Here is a 22,853-nt window from a genome sequence, read left to right on the forward strand (position 1 = left end):
CACAGGGGCAGAACACTCACATCCTTGAAGGCCATGGGCATTCTGAGGCTGCCAAGTAGTGAAGATAGGGTAAGCAGAGCCAAAAGTGACAACCATCTGATTGTAGGCAGATGACTACACAGGGGGCATCTTGGCTTTTAATGCATAGAATTCATGTCAACCACTCTGCCCTTTGTATGGAGGAAAGCAGCAGCCTTCTCTGTCTGCCAGTAAACAGGACTCAAATGATCTGTTTCCTTCTTCAGTGCAGAGAGCACTTAATGCAGCCTGCTAATGAACTAAGATACTATTTTGTCAATAAGCAATTACCCAGGTTTTCACTTAGACAAGGATGTTCAAAGAAGCCATTCTCTAGTTTCATAAGGCCAGGATCAGGTTCCCTGTCACCACTGCTGTGACTGAACTTCTGAATAACTGCTCTCTGCTTCTGTTAAATTCGACTTAGGGATTCAGTTGGACGAGATGCCAGTTTTTGCTCTGTTACCCTGAGGAGCCTCTGTCTGGGACAGGTAGAGAAACACTAGAACAATTTTAGGGTTGTTGAGGTTGTTCAGGCTGCTCTGACAGATGCCTTCTGCAGCTGCTCCGTTCCAGGATTCTCCATTGCTGGCAAGATTCAGGTATTTACCAATGCTGATGAATACCAGAGAGCAAAAAGGGCACTTGGTCACAAATCTACTGAGTGAAAGAGACTGGATGACTGCAAAGGTTTAACCAGAAGGAGGTTTGCTAGGAATAAGATCGGAGGATAAGGGATTTTTAGTACTAGCAACAGGATGAGCTGTGTTGATGCTGTGGGAGATCTGCAAAATCCTCTTTTCAGTATGGTTACATCCCACCTTCCATTTGACTTGTATAGGAATTTCTGAGGCTTAGTAGGTAGGAAGGACAGATCTTTAATGTCCCATCTCCAAAAGGATGGTGGATAGTTCTCCTCTATCAGCTCATTTGTCCAGTCATGTGAATCAAAACAGGAACCCCTCTGAATTTACTGAGGCAGCAGAGGTTGTGTCCATAATAACTGAATTCTGCTCCCTGCAGAATTCTTCAATATAATAATTGAAGAGAATATATATTAATGTGAGGGGAGAGAGAAATTCAGAAACATGAGTGGTGGAAGTGAAAGGGTGTCTTATACAAGCACTGCTCCTTTAACCACAGACTGTCTTTGCTTCCTGGAACCACAGGTGCCTGCTACCAGTGGCTGTACTGCCTGGAGATCTTGATCATCTTTTTTCTGCCTTCTAGGTAGATTTTGTGGTGACAAGATCCCTGAACCAGTAATCTCCACGGACAGCAGGCTGTGGATCGAGTTCCGGAGCAGCAGTAACATCCTGGGCAAAGGCTTCTTCGTGGTCTATGAAGGTACAGCCTTTAGTTAGTAGTGTATTGCATTGCATGGAGCAGTCAAAACAGGGCACAAGGATTTACGGGATCAGTAGGACTTCTGCTTCACCATTTAGTTAGACACAGCACCCGCTCATGCTTTCATGGGGATCAGCAGAATTTGTGGGTTGTTCCAGCAGGTAAGATATGGCTCTTCTAATTGGATTATCATAATTCCTTTTGAGGAATAGAATGGCAGCACAGAGCAATGGCTTCCAGTCATAGGCCAGGGTTCTGTTTGCACTAACCCACCCCTGCAAGCAGCAGTGCTCTGTGTAGCAGGTGTTGCTTCTAGTAATTTAACAAAGTTCTGTTTCAGATCTTATGTTTTATATTACTTAATGCAGGTGTTTCTTATTTCTTAAATGCAGAGGCTGCTCTTTGGTTTCTTGTGTGTTTTACTTACAGAATATTAGAAATTAGCATGGCAGATTTTCTGTAGATCCAGGTACTTTGGAAACTTCTGTGACAGTGGGATGCTGAGACAGTTTTAGAGGAGAATGCTTCCAAAGTCATTAGTGAATCTCATCAAGTAGTTCACTTAGAAGGCACCTATAGAAATAAGCAAGTCCAACTGCCTGACCACTTCAGAGCTAGCTGAAGGTTGAACTGTTTGTTGAGGATGTTCTACAAATGCCTCTCTTTAAAAATAGTTACTGCAGTAACTGAAAATTCCTGATCTTAGTCCTATAACAGTGCAGGCTAATCTAAAGCCTCTGGGATGTCTCTGCTGTCCACAATTCGACTATGAATAATTATTTCCTTTCATTTTCTATTACTGACACAGCATTAATGCAATAGCTGTGGTTACCAACCACTGAAGTGAGTTTCACTCCTATTTGCTACAAGTTCACCTGCTGTTATCACTATTATTTTTTTCATCGTTACACTGCACATCTGTAGTGTCCTTTTCCAGAACAGCTCTGTAGTCTGTAACACCCACACTCATTACGCAAATACTCGTAGGTTCTGACCTGTTCTCCATATATTTCTTGGAGCATTTTTACATTGATCTCCAAAGTATATTCATGTGCAAAGCCACTGACCACATCAATACTAACAGTAGCTTTTGTTTTGAAATGCTCTAACAGTAAATGTTTTTTTACCCACTAATTTAAACATCCAATCTTTTTGCATCTCTTCCTTTCTATCAACATAGACAATACATTTTCTTGAAGTGGTCCCATGTTCAAATTCAATCTTATGAATACGATCGCTTAAAGCTATTTCCCAAACAGCCACCAAATCTGTCATCTTCTGTAAGTGGCTGCACCAATACTTCCACAGGGCTCTCCTCCCTGTTGCTGTTTTGAGCCTCAAAATCAGTAACATTCCTTTTCCACATACGCTTATTTTTGACAGTAAAGATTTAAAAATATGTAAGGGTCTTCATTGTTCTCTGGACAACAGGCATTTTCTTGGAAGAATCAGTCATGAGTTTAAACATAACTGTCCTGATGATGCATCATGTTTCAGTAGCCACAGGAACAAGCATGGCTTTGAAAATCCAGTGCTGAGTGTCCAGTATACTTGTGAATAATAGTACTAACAGAAGGAGGCAAAGAAAATGCAGGACTGTTGGGGAAATGCAAATAAAGCATATAAGGATTTCACAATCGTGTGGAGCTTTTCACAGGAGAAATATCTGATTTCTGCAGGATCTGCTATCCCAGAGACGGAAGTAACCTGACAGATTTTTTTAACATTTCTCCTGAGAAGCAGCTGTTGCAGCACCATGTGGTTTGTAACACCCCTTTTGTGGTAGTTTGAGGGAATTTGCACTAACCAGAATAGTGAGTTCCTGATAGACTGTTTTATTTTGACCTATTGCTTTTGTGGACTAGTCAACTTAGTTCTTACCAGTGGAGAATAGCCCACCATATCTGTTCTAATTTTTTAAAGGACAAAAAGCAAGGGTAGGACTGTTCTTAGGAAACTACATCTCTGTTCTTCATCATAATGTATTGATATGATATCTTGTTTTATACTGATAAATTACACTGAAAGATTTTTTTAATATTAACTACATCCCAAGGGTTGAAAAACTTGTTTATCTGGATAATTTTTCCTGTTTCTTGTTAATGAATAAATGACCCCTACAGGTTGGTCCAGTAAAGATGAGCAATGCTTACTTCATATGAAATCTGAGGAGAGCAAGCAAAAGTGCAGTGTGCATCTAGTTGTACTTTGCATTCCTCTGATTAGTCATATTTACCCTCTTGCTGTTAGCATAAGCACTTTTCAAGGCTCCAGCTTTTTACGTAATTTTTTCATGTAAGCAATTTCCCTTTGAAAAGGTAGGAAATCTGTTGCTAAGCCTGAAAGGCAAATACAGAGTATGAGTGGTGGAAGCCAGTTTGTATCACTGATGGCCCATTTCTTAATTCTTTTCTTAGCTCATTCTTCTCTTGTTAAAAGGACGGGAAATAAGATTGTTAGCATCTCTCCAAATACTTTATTTGCTGAAATTGGAGAGTTTTCAAAAATCATCCTTAATAACAATTTCCCACTGATTCAACTGCATGTAGTATCTCATTTATTTCCTCCATTGTAATGTAGTTTACTCAGATGATTTGTGACTTCTGTGTTTAGACAGTATGTGTAATTTTTATTTCCAAGGGAGGCTACCCTGAATTCTCTAACTTTCTGATAATTTTTGTCCAGAAGTTCTGTGTTTCTCTTAGTTCCTCTTTCTTCTTTTGAAATCTTCTCCCTCACATTTTGAAAAGCAGAAGTGGGTCTTCAGACTGCTTTGCTGAGAGAGCACAGGTAAACTCTTGTGCATTCAAACTTCGCTGGGAGCTGTATGGGTGAGGACTGACTTTTGGGTTGGTTTCCTCCAGTTCTTGACTTTAAAGTTTTAAATAGATGGTAGGAAAGATGTAGAAGCACACAGCCACATAACAATTATTTTTTGGTAAATCACATAATGTAGTGAAAGTGTCCTTTCAAGAGATTCAAGATGAAGAAGATGCTGGTGGCTTTGCTTTAAAACACTGCTAGCAGCCCAGAATTTATCATTTCTGTACATTGCTCAGGCTATGTCAACAGTCTCATCCATTTAGCAGTAAAACTCTTCCTATGTAGTTAAACACTCAACTGAAATTTAATGGGAGCTATTGCAATGGGTAGAGAGAATATTGTTTGCTGTCTGTTTTATGGCTATTAAAAAATAATAAGACTTGTCAATTCTCTCCTCTGTTAATCCTCTTTTTGTTTGATAGGGAGGTTACTTGGAGGGTCATAGAATCACAGAATGGTATAGTTTGGAAAGAATGCTAAATATCATCTAGTTCCAACCCCCACCTTTGGTAGGGCTGCCACACACCAGATCAGGCTGCCCTGGGTGCCATCAACCTAGCCTTGAACACCCTCTGACTAAAGAATTTCTTCATCTAACCCAAATCTCCCCTCACCTTATTTAAAGCCATTCCACCTTGTCCTGTTGCTACCGAACCGTGTAAGAAGTCAATCCCCCCTCCTGCCTACAAGCTCCCCTCAAGTACTGGAAGGCGGTAGCATGGTCTCCCCAGAGCTTTTGCTTCTTCATGCCTGCACCAGAATGGCCTCTTGAATGTTGCTTGATGAACAGTTCAGCTTATGCTTGTTAATATCGCCATCTCGTGGCTGGATTACATCTGCAGCTTTTTGTTTGGATTTTTTTCTTCCCTTCTTTTCTTGGTCCTTATTGCTGTTTGCAAGGGTTAAGCAGTAATGGATGTGACCTGGAGTGTGAAACACACAAATCCACAGCATTTCTATGCCCCAGTGAGTTCACTTTGTAAAGAGGTTTTACAGCAAGATGGGAGACACTTTCAAAGATGAAACACTGGATTTTGGAAAACCTTCCATGACGTGTGTTGCTTTTGTGGAACAAGTACTATTGATGCAGATTTGAACGGGGAAGAAGGCTACGTATGGAGTTTTGTTTTTTTTTACCTAAGAAAAAGCTTACAATCACATGGTTTTGTTGCATGTTTTTTTATGAAGCTATTTGTGGTGGAGAAATTCGCAAAGATGCTGGCCAGATCCAGTCTCCTAATTATCCAGATGACTACAGACCTTCCAAAGAATGCATCTGGAAGATCACAGTTTCTGAGGGCTATCACATAGGGATCTCATTCCAAGCATTTGAGGTGAGAAATGTTTTTGCAAGCACTTGAATAGGTATTGTTTCAGCTCTGTAGGTCCTTTAAAATGAAAAATGTGTAAATAATTATATTCAAAACAAACAAACTTTTCATCTCTCCTCACCAGAAGTTTGCTCAGAGATTTCAAAGCCAACTTTTAAATTTTCAATGAATTTAAAAATTAGGAAGAACTTGAATGCACAAAAAACTGTGAATGTTAAGTAAGGGACTCATGAGTCCTTAAGATTTCACTCCGGTCAAATAAAATTGATGGTCGCAAGCCAAGTAAACAGCTCCGTGCTGGTGCTGCTGGTACTTCTACAGATTTCAGCATGTTTGTGGCTGTCAAAATAGATACCACATTTTCAGATGGTAGATCATGAAAAGTTCAGAAAGTTTACTATTGGTTATAGGATGGCATTCACTCTTAGGTAGGTGCCCAGTGATATATTGTATAAGTCACAGACTGCTGATAGGACCTCAGTTTTTACATAAAGCCTATCTAGCTAATTGATTCCTCTGGCTTATGCACACTTGCTGCACTTGTCCAGGAAAAGGCAGGTACCATTACTTTCCTGACAGCAAACCCAAGGCTATTTCTTGAGCCTATGCTTACAGCTTCTCACAGAAGAGCAATTTATCATGGAAAAATCAGAGACTAAGTTTCATTGGAAAGTAGCCATGAAATAGAAATAAACTGAAATCTGAGAGTGTTTGAATGTGATTTCTGCTGCAGGAGTGACAGCAGAGATGAAGCAAGAACTTAGTTGTGACCAGTTTCTTAGGATGCTCTTTTTGAAGCTGACTGCTGGCCAAAGCATAACTAGGTAGCTAGCCTGGTTCAGTGCTCATGCCGACAATTTACAGGCCCACCCTTTCCCATTTGCAGATTGAGTGGCATGATACATGTTCTTATGACTACCTGGAGATCCGAGATGGCCTCACTGAAAACAGCCCACTGATTGGTCAGTTCTGTGGCTATGAGAAACCAGAAGATATTAAATCCAGTTCAAATAAGATATGGATGAAGTTTGCATCTGATGCAACCATCAGTAAAGCAGGCTTTGCAGCAAATTTCTTCAAAGGTATGTGATCTGGTACCTCTCAAGGTCAAACTTAGGAGATGCTTATCCAATAACTTACTGACAAAGTGAAGTTACCATTGCATCTACTTCTAGTTAAAAGAGGTTAGACTTGTCAGCCAATATTAAGTCTATACGTGTTTTACTTTAAAACTGTAGAAGAGTTTGTTGCTGAGTCATGAACAGCACTTTACTGGTTAAGACAGAATCTACATCAAAAAAATATTAGATTTTACTAGATGCCATTACTAGTGCAGACCCTAACGCATTTTGTATCACAGTGAGATGGATTTTGAACCGCATTTATCTGCACCAGGGATACTGATATTTGCAAAGAAGGTATACTACTGTACAGAGTGTTATAAAAACATACAAACAAACACACAACCAAAAACCTCTCTGTTTAAGTTCTATCCCCCAGAAGAAAACTTTTGGAGAGGAAGTGATTTGCAATCTAAGTAGAATTTCAGGGAAAATTCCAGAATGCTTTTGGAGACAAATGTGTTCATATACTGAAATCTTCTTCAGGAAGATATGAAGGCTTTTTTTTTTTAAGAGCTGGACCCAAGCCATGGTTCTTCACCAGCATCCTGTCTTGATAGAGGCAGGAGCCAAACATCTAACCTCTTGGGGAAAATACATTACTGAGTTGCTTTGAGGTAGTCAAAGTTTCTTCTACTTCTTTACAACTGTCATTGAACCCAATAGATACAGCTCCAATATTTGGATTAGTCCTTTATTTCTACTTGTGCCCTGCATTAAAACTGATTACCAGATTGCTGGCAAATACTGTGAATTTTTTCATCCCGTTTCCTGGACAATTCTCACAGTACCTAGATTGCCTGTTAAAAAATTCACAGTTCCACATGGATACAAAATGTAGCTGGTTCTTCCTCACATTGGCTTCTTTCAGGAGTTCAGGCTGATTGTGCCAGGAATGTCTTCCAGTGACTAGCACTACCATAAGAATATTAGTAAAATGTTCCAGTAAGGGCTGTACGTGGAATCAGGGGTCAGAGTGAGAAGAGTAAATCTGGCCATCTGTATATTAAATAGTCAGCTCAGGTTGTTAAGGTTGAGAACCTGACTGCAAAATCTGGGATAGAAACTAATGTGTTCCTGAAAATGAACAACTATTTCATGCACTCCCAACTATGTTGCTGCTCCCCGTTCAGCACAGTATAGCCTCCCACAGCTCCATGCATGTGGGCACCATAATGGGCTGGTTTCTGGTAGCTCGCGTCACTCGAGCATGAGGAATCGAAACAAAGCAAACAAACTCAAAACCAATTGGCAAATGAGAATATAATAAAGTGAAGTCTTTACAAGGGACCTTGTAAAGGGGATTTGGCTGGTTGGGAAAGTGCGACTTGTTCTGATTTCCTCTTGATAGAAATGGATGAATGTTCTCAGCCAGACAATGGTGGATGTGAGCAACACTGTGAGAACACGCTGGGCAGCTACAAATGCACCTGTGAGCCTGGTTATGAGTTGGCAGCTGATAAAAAGAGCTGTGAAGGTGGGTAATGTGCAGATTGAGGCATCTACCTATCAGGTTGGTACTGCAACTAACAGTGGAAATGAACAGGCTTGGAGACAATACTCCTTTCCTCTCCATGTTCATTTCTTTTTATCTGTTCCCCCGTCACATCCCTGTAAATTGTCAACATGTTCAATTGAAAAGTTTGGGTGAAAGACAGAAGGCATCCTTATTCTCTACTGTTGTGGCCAAGGATCCCTGTTCAGACCAGATTTTGCACTGGTGGCAGGAGGAATGTTGGAACCTGATAGTGGCCCAGAAGAATTTCAATCCAAGGCTTATTTTTTTTTAATAGGATATTTCTATTGTAGACTGATATCTGTGATTGTGCTGAGGATTCAATTCTAATTTCCAGTTGTGGGGGGGAAAAGCACTTCTTCAACAGAAACTGTTTCTGTCAGTATTCTGTGTGGGCAAACAGCCTGCCCCACCCCAGACAGCTGTGCTCACTCTGGAGTGGAATGCAATGCTGTGTTGTCCCTCAGATGAAGTTCTGTCTCCCCTAAAACTAGTGAAGTGCTAAATGTAATAAGCAAATGGTTTGGGAAGTTTGGGTGAAAATCCAAATGCTTTGTGCATGTCTTGTTTGTTTTATTAGGTTCAACAAAATGCTTGGTTTTGTATAACTCTACTGTAACAAGTCTATAAAACACTTAAGGTAATGAACACACCTGTTGCACTTTTTTTTGCATTGAAGCTGTCCCCTGTGGATTTTGATGTTCTGGCAGGGTCTCATTATTCCAAAGAAATAACAAGAAAAAAATGTTTTGTTGCAAGTAGAATCTTGCACCAGAAGAGCAAACCACGCTTGATTTCTCTAAGGCAAAACCATGTCCTCTTTCAAAAGAGTGGAGCTGAGATGTCCTGAATTTTTAAAGGAAACAAGGAAGTAAAGTTAAGTCCCTGGCTTTGCTTTGCATTTTCCATAGTGAAAGTGCTGTCTACATGTTAAATTTGAAATTATAAGGTTAATAAACTGAGTGTGGGTGAATTTACCAAGCTGACGTTTACAATTGTATTGTGCATATTAAGTCAACAGAACCGTAGTAACTCTAAGGCTGTAGAGTAGAATTGAGATCAATCTTTATCAGTTTAAGCAGCTTCTGGGGTTTGTAGCCTGGCTGCATTTCACTGGTGATTTACAGCAGGTGAAGTTCTGTCTTCTCTGCAATTCCCAGCATTTTAAACCAGCCCTAGAGGCTGGAATTTGAAGTGTGCCATCAGCCAGGGTCTGATTCACATCCCAGATAACAGGGTGACAAATTTCTGTATCTGAAGAGAACCCAGTAAAACTTGTGTTCATTTATTGCCTCTCCAGCTGCCTGTGGGGGCTTCATCACCAAGCTCAATGGGACCATTACTAGCCCTGGATGGCCAAAGGAATATCCTACTAACAAAAACTGCGTCTGGCAGGTGGTAGCTCCAGCCCAGTACCGGATCTCTCTGCAGTTTGAAGTGTTTGATCTAGAAGGCAATGATGTATGTAACCAGTCCCTGCATCTGTGTGATTATTGGCTAATTTGGAATTCTGTACCAAAATCCTTTGGGTACAAGGATGAGGAGACTATCTTGCTGGTGGAGCTTCTGGTTGTTTCCTCACCCTTGATATAATAAGCTAATGGCAATGACTGTTCATCTTCTCTATGGAGTGAAGGATTCAAGCTGTTCTGTTATAAATGGGTGTCTTTCCTCTACTGGCTTTACGAAACTGTAGATGTTCTCCATCCCTAATAGGTGTCCCATCCTATGCTTCCCCAGGGCTGCCTTTGTAGGAAGATAATTGGAAATGAATATACAAGTAGAGTTGATCAAGGGTAAAGAAAATAGACAGGATAAGAGTCTGTTCTCTGCCCTACCAAAGACAGGATGGATTTTAAATGAAGCATTTCACTTCTTTCACTGTAAATGGCTCTTCCTTAATTCTTCCTGGCTGCTGAAGATCCTTCAGTGCTGTCATGCACCTGATAAGGTGGGAGTCATTATTTTGGATAAACTAAATGGAAATGCTGCTATTCTGATAAAAGCACAGATGCTGTAAGTTTAGAATAGCAAGGGAAGGGGATGAGTACATTCACAAGAGAGAATCTGATGAAATTGGGAGCATACTGGCATTTCCTTTCCCTATCAGTCAAGTCTCTGTCCCCTCTCTGGAATGGTCTTCTCTAAATCCACTGCCTCCTCTCTTGGCAGGTCTGTAAATATGACTTTGTTGAGGTTCGTAGTGGGCTGGCTACTGACTCCAAGCTGCATGGCAAATTCTGTGGCTCAGAGAAACCCGAAGTAATCACATCATATGGCAACAACATGAGACTGGAGTTCAAATCAGATAACACAGTATCTAAGAAAGGATTCAAAATCCACTTCTTCTCTGGTATGTAGCTGGTTCTCTGATTTAACCTCTCATTTTTGGTGAATTGTCTTTAATCTCCTCTAAATTAGGCAGAGTTTGACATAGATGCATCTAAAAAGAATGGTTGCTCTGTGTTGTCATCTTTCATCTTTTCTCAGTGCAATGTATGGTCCAGTTTCACAATTTGATATCAGTGAAGTGCATAGATTTCATCAGCACCTCCAGGCCCTGCACAATGGAAAGCAATGGGGAACTTGGTCCTGGAACTTCTTTTTGTCTCTGGAATCAAGAATAGCTTTTTTTCTCTGAAACTAGGAGAGTTAGAACATTTCTAAAAATTTTCTATATAGTGATCCTTCCCATCAGCACTGTACATACCAGTGGAAGTTCTGAATTCTTTGTATCTCTTGGTTTCTGAACCTTGTTAGCTTTGGAGGATAACTGTGCATTGTATGAAAGCGGGCATTTAGATCCATGCTCTGTTTTCAGTGGAGGCTGAAGAGTATTAATATTTTCAAAGAGAATGATCAAGCAAAATGACCTTGTGTTAGACCGCTGCGGAGTGGAATCAGGGCTGAGGTGTGGTTTATTGAATTCAACAAGGAAGGAAAGGCAAAATGGCGTATGTTTTAGCTAGAACTGTGTTAGGGAGTGAGGAAACAGGTGAGCATAATGAGGTCCAGGGTGGTCAGAAGAAAAATTGGAAATAAGCTGCTTATAAATTAAATTGGACTGGAAACTGGGAGCAGAATTCAGAACACTGAGGTTTAGGAATGTCTGTGAAGAGCAGTAGAGGCAGGTAAAATTCCGTGGTTGTGTGTTTTTTTTCTTCAGTTGGAGCAGTTTGTCACATGGACTCTATGTAGTGAGAGGACACTAAAAAAAAAACCTTCCACTTTTCCTTCTGGATCCTTTCATTGCTTGCACTGTGACCGTGAGGTTTTCTGGGTGGTGAATCTGAGGTGAATCTCATGGATTTTCTTATGAGAAAGGTGGGACAGAGGTCTTTTCTTTTCCCTTTTCTCTGAACCCTGTATGAGTCACTTGTGCAGTAAGGGTGAAAGAGGCAGGCTGTCTGTGGCCTTAGGACGGTACTGAATACACAGGAGTAAATATTTAGGGCATATTTCAGCTCCTACCTCAGATGCCTTTCTTGGTCAAAGCAGTTTACAGACACTTATCAGAGCATATATGAATTTGAAATTATAAGATCGTTATTTGAAAATATAAGATCGTCTAGTCGATTTTTGCTTAGTCTAGTGAATTTGTGTGATTCTTTTCCTGGACCATATTTTAAAATAAGGTGTTGCTATAGATTTCTTTTTGACAAGGAATCTTCAGCTGTTCAAAGCTTGCATTATATAATAAAGCACTTTTGTGGTGCATCTTATGGATTGAAAGACAACTGCAGAAAATGGTATCCGGACTAAAAAGGGATTGGACTAATCCAGCAACAGAAGCTGGAGGTGTGTGGTGGTATGGTGGTATCTGCCATTTTGGATATAGGACTCGCTGCTTGCGACTGCAGTAGTTTGTTTCTCACTGGCAACTCAGTGCTTGTTGCTCTTGCCCAGACAAGGATGAATGTTCCAAAGACAATGGCGGCTGCCAGCATGAATGTATCAACACCTTTGGGAGCTACGTATGCCAGTGCAGAAATGGCTTCAAGCTGCATGAGAATAACCATGACTGTAAAGAAGGTAAGCCCTCTGTTCCGTGCGTTCAGGAAAGATGAGCTCCCACAAACACTATCTGAGCCAGAGTGCTTCCTGCCCTATATTGGAAAAGTTTGTACTTATCAGTCTGGGACATTGAAAATGTCCCAGGTAGCTGAAGAACTATCTAGGAAATGCAATAAGAGGTCTCAAGAACTCGGTTTTGGCTGGATCTGTTTCCCAGTCTGGCCCTTTATATGTCCATGGGGATGGACAGGTTAGAGGCAAGAAATGAAAGAAGCATTTATGGGATGTTACCACCAGACTAGTCGCTTCATTTAAGGCTTGGATTGGGTCAGAAGAGAGAAGCTGACCTGGTACAACACTTTGCTGATGCCAAAAATACTTTTTTTTGGTGCATGCCCACCCCTTAGTTGACACTGCTGAGGCCTTCCACTGAACAGCCTCTGTTACTTGCCTGATTGTTCTGTGATTCAGTTTTTCAAGTCAGCAAAACAAAATAGCTCAAGGCTGAGATAGCACTGAAGTCAACATGGTGGTGGGGTTGGAACACATGCCACTGAGAGCAGGGCAGATGAGCTGGAGGAGCAGGAGAGTACATCTGACAGTGAGGAGACTGAGGTTAATGAGGTCCAGGAAGATAAGATAGTCTTTCACCAGCTGATCAGTTAATTCAGCCAGCTAGTCTGGCTGTATCTAGGAATGCCGAAAGTATAGGCCTTTTCAGGGACAAACCCACCAGAACTAAGTAGTAATCCTAAAAGACCTTATTCGTGACTGAAGCCTACCATGTTTTTGCCATAGCTAGGGTCTCAATGGGGGGAGAGAGGTTTGTAGGCTATTTCAGTGATGCAAATTAATGTATGAGACTCTCCTTGATGCCTCTGTCATACGGTCTCTCTCAAGCTGGTTGTGAGCATAAACTGAGCAGTGCAGAGGGAATGATGAGCAGTCCGAACTGGCCTGACAAGTATCCTAGCCGGAAAGAGTGCACCTGGAATATCTCTGCAACACCTGGCCACCGAGTGAAAGTAGTGAGTAACCAGCAAATGGGAGTGCCAGGGGAGAAGCATTCTCAGATTTATAATCGTCCTTCTTAATTTTCCTTATTTTTATTTTTACTGTAGACTTTTAATGAGTTTGAGATTGAACAGCACCAAGAATGTGCCTATGATCACTTGGAAATGTATGATGGGCCCAACAGCAAGTCACCCATACTTGGCCGCTTCTGTGGCAGCAAGAAACCAGACCCTGTGGTAGCTTCTACCAACAAGATGTTCCTTAGGTTTTACTCTGATGCTTCCGTGCAAAGAAAAGGTTTTCAGGCAAAACATAGCACAGGTAAGCTGATTCCCTGCAAATATACCAGTATGATGAGATGCCATCATATCTCACTGCATTGTTTACCAGTCAAGATTTTAGATACGCTTTTCTGCAGGTGATTTTACCCTGAGATTTTTCTATTTGGAAACTGTGCTAACCATCTCCCATTGTTGACAACATACCATACATGCTAGCTGAGAAGCTTACTGATGTCAGATGTTCCTACTCACCTTCTGCTGTTTAAATAGGAGATGCTTGGTCAAGTGACAACCTCTTCTGTTCCCCATCAGTTCTCAGAAAAAGAGTGGATACAACTTAGTCTAGCAAGGGATGCCTTTCAGATATAATGGCCCACCACAATGAGCTCATACTAGATTGGTTATGGTGGAAGCAAAGATGTGCTGTGAGCATACACAGCAGGATTGTATTTGTAGCAACCCAGCGGTGGATGTGTTGTACCAACATTCTTTTCTGAAATCTCTGTCACTGTAGATGAAGCAGACCTTGAGCAGCACTACTTATTCCTCGTTAGCTGCAGAAAAACCACCAAAGTACTTGCACTGAACTATCTTAGGTGCAACGTGGGCAGATTATTTTGGAGTCCAGGTTTTTAATAAGCTTCAGCTTACTGTTGGCAAGACATTTGGGGTCACAATTTCAGCTACAGGACAAGTTCAAAGAACACGTTAACAAAAGACATTACGTTGCTGTTCTATAAAATATCTTTTCTTCTGGCCAACATTAACTGGTCACTTCTTTCTCTCCATGTTTTGCACCAAAAGAACCAGGCTTTTCTACACTATGTGGGTCACTGGATTCATGGATGACTGAAGAATTCACTCTTATGCTAGTTAGATGCAGTGGTTAGTAACCTTCCCTGCTGTTATATGTACTTCAAACTGAAGGTCATCTTTTCCCACAGACAGCCCAAAAGTGGGATGGCAAATCTTTTGTGAGGTAGGGCCTTTGAGGAGACTGTGTTTTGTGCCCTTTTCTTCCTTCAGTGTGTGGTGGGCTCTTAAAGGCTGAAGTACAAACTAAGGAGCTGTATTCCCATGCTCAGTTTGGGGACAACAACTACCCAGGGCAAGCCAACTGTGACTGGGTGATTGTAGCAGAAGATGGTTATGGGGTGGAGCTGATATTCCAGACATTTGAGATCGAGGAGGAGGCTGACTGTGGATATGACTACATGGAGATCTACGACGGTTATGACAGCACCGCACCCCGCCTTGGACGCTTCTGTGGCTCTGGGGTAAGCCATGGTGGCAAGGATTTCACAGGGTTCTCGGAGGTGGGAAAGAAGGGTGCTCTCATTTCCTGTTTTGGGAGAGGAATATCTGTCACAAATTGGTGATGAGAATGTCTTGTGCATCTGAGTCTTGCTGCTTCCCCTCTTCCTACAGATCAGTCATTTTATCTACTATGCAAAGTTGGTCTAAAAAACAACTGACTTTCCTAGCTGACTTTCTGTTTTCAGCCCTGGGCTTTATGCATCAACATGGGACTGCTACAATGCTGTGCCCTAGCCCAGATGCAAAATCATTGTGTGAATATGAGAAACTGCTTCCGAAATCTGGTTTAATCCTTAGTTACTTCCTTCCTGAAGCCAAGTCACATTTCCAGTCATGGTCAGGAGAGAATGAAGGCTGAAGCTGTTAGTTGACTCCAGGATGGTGTCTTGTCTTCTAAATTGTTATCTAAGTCCTGATTAGCAGATGTGACTCTGTTAGTATGAGCAGTAGTGGGACTTGAACAATGAAATAGAGAAAGTGCTTTTGGAAACAGCCAGGTAGCATGTGTCAGGACAGTCTATGCAAACTAGGGAAATGGTCTGGAAAACTGACCAAGGTATAGCAGATTGGTGTGAAGAAGCTCAGAATAGTGGGATAGTAATCACCTATCTGCATGCTGACAAATGGACAATGGTAGGGAAAGTTTCAGGGGAAACACAGAGGTTGTAGCAATTCACAGCGGTGAGGGAAGCAACCAGAGCTTTGCTTGCATGATGCATGGGAGGGACTCGACTGCTGAACAAGGTCCAATTTGAGCTGTGTCATTTCCTAAAAAAATTAGCACAAATCAGAATGTACCCAGAGGACTGGAACAAGAATATCCAGGGAGTCCCGTGACCAATCAAAAACAACTGGAAGAACTGGAATTGTAGAGTGGACTGGTATCAGTCTTCAAATATGAAAGGCAAGCATGCAAAGAGCAAGACGAATATGCTCAGAAAGTCAGGGCAGGTGGTACTGAGCACTGAGTATTCGTGTTTCCTAGCCTATTCATTGTGAGCTTAAACTCTGGCACCACAGCGTGGATGATTACTTAGCATGCGGACTTGACCACTGTGTTATGTTCTTTCCTTTTCTGCAGCCTCTGGAAGAAATCTACTCTGCAGGAGATTCCATCATGATTCGATTCCACACAGACGACACCATTAACAAGAAAGGGTTTCACGCCCAATACATAAGTACCAAATTTCAGGATGCGTTGCATATGAGAAAGTAATCTGACTGCTCCTCGCAGACGTTCCTTACCTGAAGATCGAGATGTTTAGCTGTGATTTTTGACTTTTTTAAGCCTCTGTGCATCTGACCAAAAGCAGTGTACAGTATTTTCTGTAACTAAAACTAAATCCTGTCACAAGGGTTTGCCTCTGAAATTATTAGTGTGACTCTCTCTTGTTAACATACCTAGGACCAAAAATTGTCTTCTAATCATACCTGTCAAGGGCATAAATGTTGTGTTTTGCATAGCTTCCCATAGGGCTGAATGAAGACTGAGCTTAAACTGAGGAAGGTCTTAGTCTATTGAATACCCTGTCTCTAGATTATATTTCCTAAGCATCCTGTACAAGCTGTCTGAATACATTTTCTAAGGCATATGATGTGGGCAGCCACTCAGTAGGGTTTTCTCAGAGGACGTTGTGGACTGTCTATTCTCCTCTGCAGCCCAAGTTACTCAGTGCAATATGAGAACAACTACGCAGCTGAGACTCCAGATTCCATGACTCCTTCTGTCCCACCTATTTAGTGTCCTAGTTTTTGTGATTTGAGAAGTAGCTGGGGGCATGGGGATGATCTCCTTGGTTAGCTGACCACAGTGAACAAGCAGTGGTCAGTGCCTGTCTGCAGTAATTGTCCCACTGCACACTGAGTGGAAGTACTTTGACACAGTGGCCAAGGGAAAGCTTGTGTCTGACAGGGATGTGTTTTTTTATAGGAGGCAGAGCATGAATGTGTAATGGTGGCAGAACTTTGCAGGTGGAACACTTACAGTCTGCTCCAGTTACACTGCCAGGCAAGGCAGCTCAGAGGGCTATAGCAGCAGTCCAGGCTTCATCTTTAACAAGAAGTCTCTCCTAACTCGACCCATGTTTGCTTTCTCAGTCATTTTATGCTTCTTCCTTTCCAAGTTTCCGTTGCTCCTGAGTACCACATCTTTGTGAGCCTTTCATTTTCATAACTGTTTATGAAGCTCTCCCCAGAACTCCCCACAGCTACCAAGGGGTGCTCTTACAGCATCAGCTAGCTGGAGCATCTCACAGAAGAACACATCGAGTCAGAGATGGTCAGAATACCTTAGCATATTGTTGTGGTTGTTCCTGAGACAAAGAACAGAAACTGTGCTACAGGTCAGCTCTGGTGAGCTCTGGGAATCTGTCAAACAGATGCATGCTCCAGGCACAGGACAAGGAATGGGAAAGTTCTGCTGGTTTGCGTTGCTTCATTCTTTGCCAGCCCACCATGCAGTCTATTAGCTTCATAGCAGTTCTATAACCCTGCTGTGCATATGAGATGTTGACTTAAGCACCTTGAGCTACAAGGCTGAGACCTGCTCTGCGTTGCAGTTATTTATGCACATGGAAGCTACTGAACCATTGCAGAATTAACAGATAGCTTGGCACTTATTTGAGAGAAAGTAGGGAAAACTGCGCCTTGTGGGAGAAGTACTGTAATTGAGCTACTGGTAAGGGAGGGGAATAAAAGAAGAAAAAAATCATTCAGAACTAGATCTATTTCATTATGGCACTCATGGGCAGTAATGAGCTAAAAGATGAGGTACATTAGCTTTAATAAAGTATTTGTAATCCAAGGGTTACTGTGTTTACATAACCAGTGTACTGTCAGGCTCTGGGGTGACACCTGCCCGTTGAGTGCATGACTGTGGAGAAACGTGGGGTCAGCAACACTGTCAGGCACAAATGACTTTTCTGGAGATGAGGCCGTTTCCAGACACATAATAAATAGACCCAGCCTTCTCCAAAAGTCCTCAACCAGAATATGGTCCAAGTATTGTGAATACTGGGAGAAGCAAATGCATGAAAATATTTTCTTGCTTAGAACAAGAAAAATAAAATAATTTATAAACAATATTATATGTATATAAAATGTGCATGTAAAAAAACAGTAGTCAAAGCCTTAAATGTCATGTGAACAATACTGTGCCATGGACTATAGCTTTATTGCAGGCTGTATAAAAACATGTTATTTCTGTTTGTTTTTCTAGCTCTGTTTTTTCTTTCTAATTTTTGAGGCCTTTTTACAGGCAAGGCCTTTAAATTCAAGCTGTTTGACCATGCAGGTCTGAGGAAGTGAGGTCTGTTAGCTGTGGTCTGTTAGCTTTTTTCCTTCTCTTTCTTGATCCCATTCAAGCAAAATTGCAGTGACTCGGATCTGGAAATAAAAGCTTGACACTGATCCCTGTGAAGCAGAAGGAAAGTAATAGGTGGCAAGCAGCAGTTCAGATTTCCTAGCTCTCTAATAGGAGAGAAGCTTCCTGTGTACTTCCACATCTGTGCTCTATGTTTTGATAATTTCTTATGTTCCTCAGACTTTGTATTTGGTGTTCTGGTTTGTTGCAGATGCTTGCAATGTGGTTTGATGGATCTACTGCATTTGTTAGCATTCAAGCAGGTGTCTTTTGTGACAGTGTACTCACAACTGTTGTACTGTACATTTCAACTGATGATTTGTGTAGAATATTTCTGCTGTACTGACTGGGTGGTAACAGTCAATAATTCTAACTGTCTATAAGTTTCTTAAGTGAAAAAGAAAAAAATGTGAGATCCTCCAAGGTGTGTACACATATTCCAGTCTTTGTGTGGTTTTACATTTCACTAACAAAATTAATATTATAGGTGGGGAGGAGAGGAGGGTGTGGGGGCAATCAAAATGTACCTAATTAGTCTAGAGACCAAAATGAGTCTCTGCTTTTATTAAAGACTGGATTCAGTTGCACATTCTATTGTATACATGCATCCACCAGTTCCTCAAGGAAAAGAAATTTCTTAACACATCTTCACTGCAGCCTTGTGATCTGTACTCCCACTGTAGCAGCAAAATGTTCAGTACACAGGCAGCATTAAAAATGTTTTTCTTCCTTTTTCTGTCCTCTGCCTGATACATATTCTGCTTGCTAAGGATCATTTCTGTGTTTTTCCCTATCCGTCCACTATTCATTTATGTCATTTATGTCCCCTGAACGTTTCCTGTGGTGTGTGATGCAGCCACTCAAAACTTCATGGTGTCTGAATTTCCTCTATGCTGCACCTAAAGGCAGAGCAACAACGGAGACAAAGAATAAGTGTCTTCACACAGCCTCCTGCACCAGGATATGACTGCAAAGTTTGATTCTGGAATGTGCCAGGGTGCTGTCAGTCAGGTCACTGATGGACATGATTTCCAAAATGAGGGCCAGTGAGCATCCAGTCATGCTGAGAATATGGTCCAAAGCAATGCAACCAAAGTAGAAACCAGTGGGAAATAGGAGGTGATATAGAAGGTGGAATATAAACTAATGTGACAGCTGTCTGAGAAACACTGATGTGTGCAGCTGCAGCAATATATGCTATCACCGTTTTCATGATCTATCTGGATGCTGAAAGTGTTTCTTGATCTTTCACAGGCTTATATATTTCTTTCTCTTCAAGTAGAACTTTCCCTTAATTTCTCTTTCAGATTTGCCAGCCACCAGTGCTATGTGATGTGGCCAGTTTCTTATTTTTAGAATCAGGATTTAATTTTCTAGAAAGTGCCCGAAGACCATCCGGTCACCATCTGTGAGATGCTGAAGGGGATATCTATTGTCTGCTAGCAGATTCTTCATCCTTTATAAGCATGAGTATTCAGTGGTACACCAGTCAAGACAAAGAAAGATGCTTAGGAGCACACAGGCCTATTGATCTCAGTATCAGGCATGAAACAAGCCAGCAGGAATCCTCCACTTTGTTCTGGCATTTCCCATAATTCTTCTCTAGCATACAAGTTGTTAACCTTAGAAAACAAAAGCAGAATTCCCCTCAAGCTGCTACACCCTCACAGCCATAAACAGTTTTGTTGTTGTTTGGTGGGTTGTTTTTTTCGGTTTTTTTAAGCCATGAGGCAGATTAGAAAAAAAGAGCTGTAGTCCTCAGTGCCCTATAGCCACGTGCCAGCCATTCTGCCTCTGACAGAGGAGCTGCTTTATCAGGTGTGCTGGGATCCAGTCAGACTGTCTGACTCACCCTGACAGAAATGCCCTCATCTTCTTCCTCTTTACAGGTCTCCAACTTCTTGTGTTTTGGTTTTGTTATTTTTTTCAGCAGGAAGAGAATCTCATTGTAAACAGAACGCTGAGCCTGGAGTCGGACAGTCAGCTGTTAATGTGTGGAGGGATTTCTGGTGGAGGAGAGCAAAATGGTGAGTGGAGCCATCCTGTCTCAGTAGAGTCATATTTCGATGGAACCTGGGGGAGAGGTCAGAGAGGTGAGGCTGACGGAGTATTTGAGTGTTTTATGTAATGTTCCTTGGGAGTTTTTAGCCCTCCAGTTCCTTGCTCCAACCAACTCAGCTGGCACTCTTGTCGTCTTTGCTTTACTTGTAGTGCAACCAACAGTTTTAGGTACCTGCTTGGATTTTAGTGTCTATTACAGCTTTTCTGTCCAGGAGAAATTACCCGGTTCTGAGGCAGTTGGAGCAAAGTGGAATCAATCAGTGGTCCTTTCTTGAGGAAATTTCCTGTCCTTTGGAGTGGGTTCCTGCAGGATCTGCTGAAATGATCACACTAGAGCTGATGCTTGTATAAATACAGGAGAGGACATAATCCCTGGCTGCAAGCATTCACGGTTTGAGCTAGTATGGGAACAACTGGGAGGGAATTCTTTCCATATGTTGGAGAATTGATGCTGAAAGGGTGGAAGCATCTGTTAAAAAAGACAGTAGCTACTGTAGTTAATGCTAGGAAATGTACTTGACTCCTGTCAGGGTCACTGATGCTCAGAGCCCAGTAAATATCACACTGAGTAATCTGGACAATCTATGAACAAAAGCAGGGATGTGTCTGCAAATAAGGATAACACAGTGCCAAATTATGTTCACTTTAGGTATCAAAATTTCAGAGCGGGCTGGAAGGGAGTTTCAGTCAGGAGGTCTGGAAGCGTCCTTTCCATTCTGAAGTAAATATATTGGATGTCAATAGTAATTTACATGTAAATGACATCCTTGTCTCTCCTGATATGGATACTGTACCAATTTGCATATTTATCCATTTTTGCAAGTGATTTGAGACAGTGGCTTTAAACTATTGTTCACATTAAGAGAAACAGCCTTGTTCTCAGTGTCTTGCTGCAGTTTCCTGTGTTTGCTTGATTAGAGAATTCAGATTCCAAATATGATAGTCTCAGTAAGATATCCTGAATCTTTCATTTTGTACATAAAAGAAGCTCAGTGAAGAACGCAAATGCATAAGTTACCAGTTAAAAATGTAAATGTAGAACCAGGTTATTACTTTAAATAAGAGCTGTGTGTTTTCTGGTAGAAGCTAAGTATGCATTCCCGGTCTAAAGCTATGATTAAATAAACTAGGAAAAAAAAATTCTATTTAACCTGATTGGTAGTGATTGTTTTATTGCAAGTTACAGACATACCTGTTTCTTGCTGGGAATATAAATTTGTCAGCAGTCAATTGCACGTACAGTTTCGCAAATACCTAGAGCACAGAAAGGTGAGAGTATATAAATGCATTATTTACATGGCCTCTTCTGCTCAGACTTTAATCTAACCTCCATGCACAGTCCTGAAATACATATAAAGTCCATTAAGTATATATCATTACCAGGAAGGAAATAAATGTACAGCTTCAGAGAAGAGATAGGTGTGAATATCCAAGCTCAAACATTAACAGGTCAGCTGTGCAGAAAGGTGTGTTTCAGTGAGGAAGTTTGAAGAATGCACAATAGAAAAGTTGAGTAAGAATGCTTCTATAGAATTTCATTCCCAGCTGGCAAGATGGGTGTAGCCATACCTGGGTCTCTGAGGGGCCTGAAAAGAGATCCTTCTCACTTGGTGACTGATTGTTAACTATGCATGCAGTCCCTAAGCCAAGTTGTTCAAAGGTTACACTTCCAGTTCAATGTCCACAGCTTGCCTACAAAGGCCACAGTTCCAAACAAGCCTCTGACTGCAGTTAGGAAGGGGAGGATGAATTCTGGATTGTTCATTAAGTAGTATGATCCATCATATCCAGCGAAGTGTCCTACTCCCAGACCACAGGACATAGACTGAGCTAAGATTGAAGTGTGAATCCTCTCATAACCTGCTTGTGCTCCCAGCCTTCCTTCTCCATAACCTGCAGTATCCAGACTTCCTGCGTACTTTCACTGCATTAACTTCCCTGACCTGAAATAACCAGGCCCTATTCAAGGCATGGCAGAAGAACTTTCTGCAGTCAGAAAAAGCCAGATTTGTGCTGGCTCATTATACTAGCTTTCTGGGGAAGCACAGTGACACTTCCTTTCAGCCTTCTGTCACCTTTCACACCAGTTCAAAGAGACCCCAGCAGCTTTGCTTTTTCACTCAATTTTTATTTAATTCCAATGTTTTTATGGCTCTGGCTGGGTTCAGCAGAGCTGCTGCACATGGACATGCTACTTACTCCTGGATTAGAGGAGAGACTCCTGTGCTGCTTGTCCTCATCTCTGCCCTCCAAACTGAGCTTCCCTTCCCAACACTGCCACTAGCACAAATCCCTCCAGTCATCTGCAGTTGCTGCGGTGCTCACTGTGTAACGGACTCAGTACTAGTTCTAGCAGCATGGCTACACCAGAAAGAAAAGTAGTTCTTAACTTTCTTTAAGCCTTCCAGAATGCTGATTTGCATCCCAGACAGGCAGGCAGCTTTCCTCCTGTGCGTAGAAACAAATTAGCCAGGAAAAGGTTAATATCTTTCTATCTTTTCAGCCGTCCTTGAATCAACAAGAGCAGAAACATGTGATTAGTTTGCAGCTCAAAGGCTGCAGGTGCAAGTCTTTGCTATCTTACAAATTACCCTGTACTTCGGCTTTGTTTGTCCCTCAGCCATAGTGGTAATAAAAAAGTTTTGCCCT

The 22,853-nt window shown here is 41.6% G+C and overlaps 1 protein-coding gene, 1 long non-coding RNA gene and 1 pseudogene across 15 annotated transcripts in view; 1 reads left to right on the plus strand and 2 right to left on the minus strand.

Moving 5' to 3' along the window:
* The window catches only part of TLL2 (tolloid like 2), a 128,049-nt gene that overhangs the window by 67,181 nt on the left and 38,015 nt on the right, over window positions 1-22,853 (plus strand). For 11 of the 14 annotated variants that reach the window (XM_052676960.1, XM_052676971.1, XM_052676958.1 and 8 more), the window contains 11 exons: window positions 1,249-1,365; window positions 5,377-5,522; window positions 6,406-6,601; window positions 7,992-8,117; window positions 9,457-9,617; window positions 10,329-10,509; window positions 12,063-12,188; window positions 13,071-13,198; window positions 13,292-13,505; window positions 14,492-14,742; window positions 15,864-20,170. In XM_052676960.1, coding sequence (XP_052532920.1) covers window positions 1,249-1,365; window positions 5,377-5,522; window positions 6,406-6,601; window positions 7,992-8,117; window positions 9,457-9,617; window positions 10,329-10,509; window positions 12,063-12,188; window positions 13,071-13,198; window positions 13,292-13,505; window positions 14,492-14,742; window positions 15,864-15,998 — 1,781 coding nt within the window. In that variant the 3' untranslated portion in view covers window positions 15,999-20,170. The other 3 variants (XM_052676966.1, XM_052676967.1, XM_052676968.1) reach the window with 2 other exon arrangements.
* LOC128077576 (fas apoptotic inhibitory molecule 1-like) lies at window positions 2,089-7,609 on the minus strand (annotated as a pseudogene).
* Window positions 18,675-22,649, minus strand: LOC128077578 (uncharacterized). The gene is made up of 3 exons (XR_008205064.1): window positions 22,404-22,649; window positions 21,397-21,458; window positions 18,675-20,673 (listed from the first exon to the last, which is right to left on the minus strand). It is a non-coding gene; the product is annotated as an uncharacterized LOC128077578 (long non-coding RNA).

This window comes from Tympanuchus pallidicinctus, unplaced genomic scaffold, assembly GCF_026119805.1.
Source record: "Tympanuchus pallidicinctus isolate F22 unplaced genomic scaffold, pur_lepc_1.0 scaffold16, whole genome shotgun sequence".
Taxonomy (NCBI): domain Eukaryota; kingdom Metazoa; phylum Chordata; class Aves; order Galliformes; family Phasianidae; genus Tympanuchus; species Tympanuchus pallidicinctus.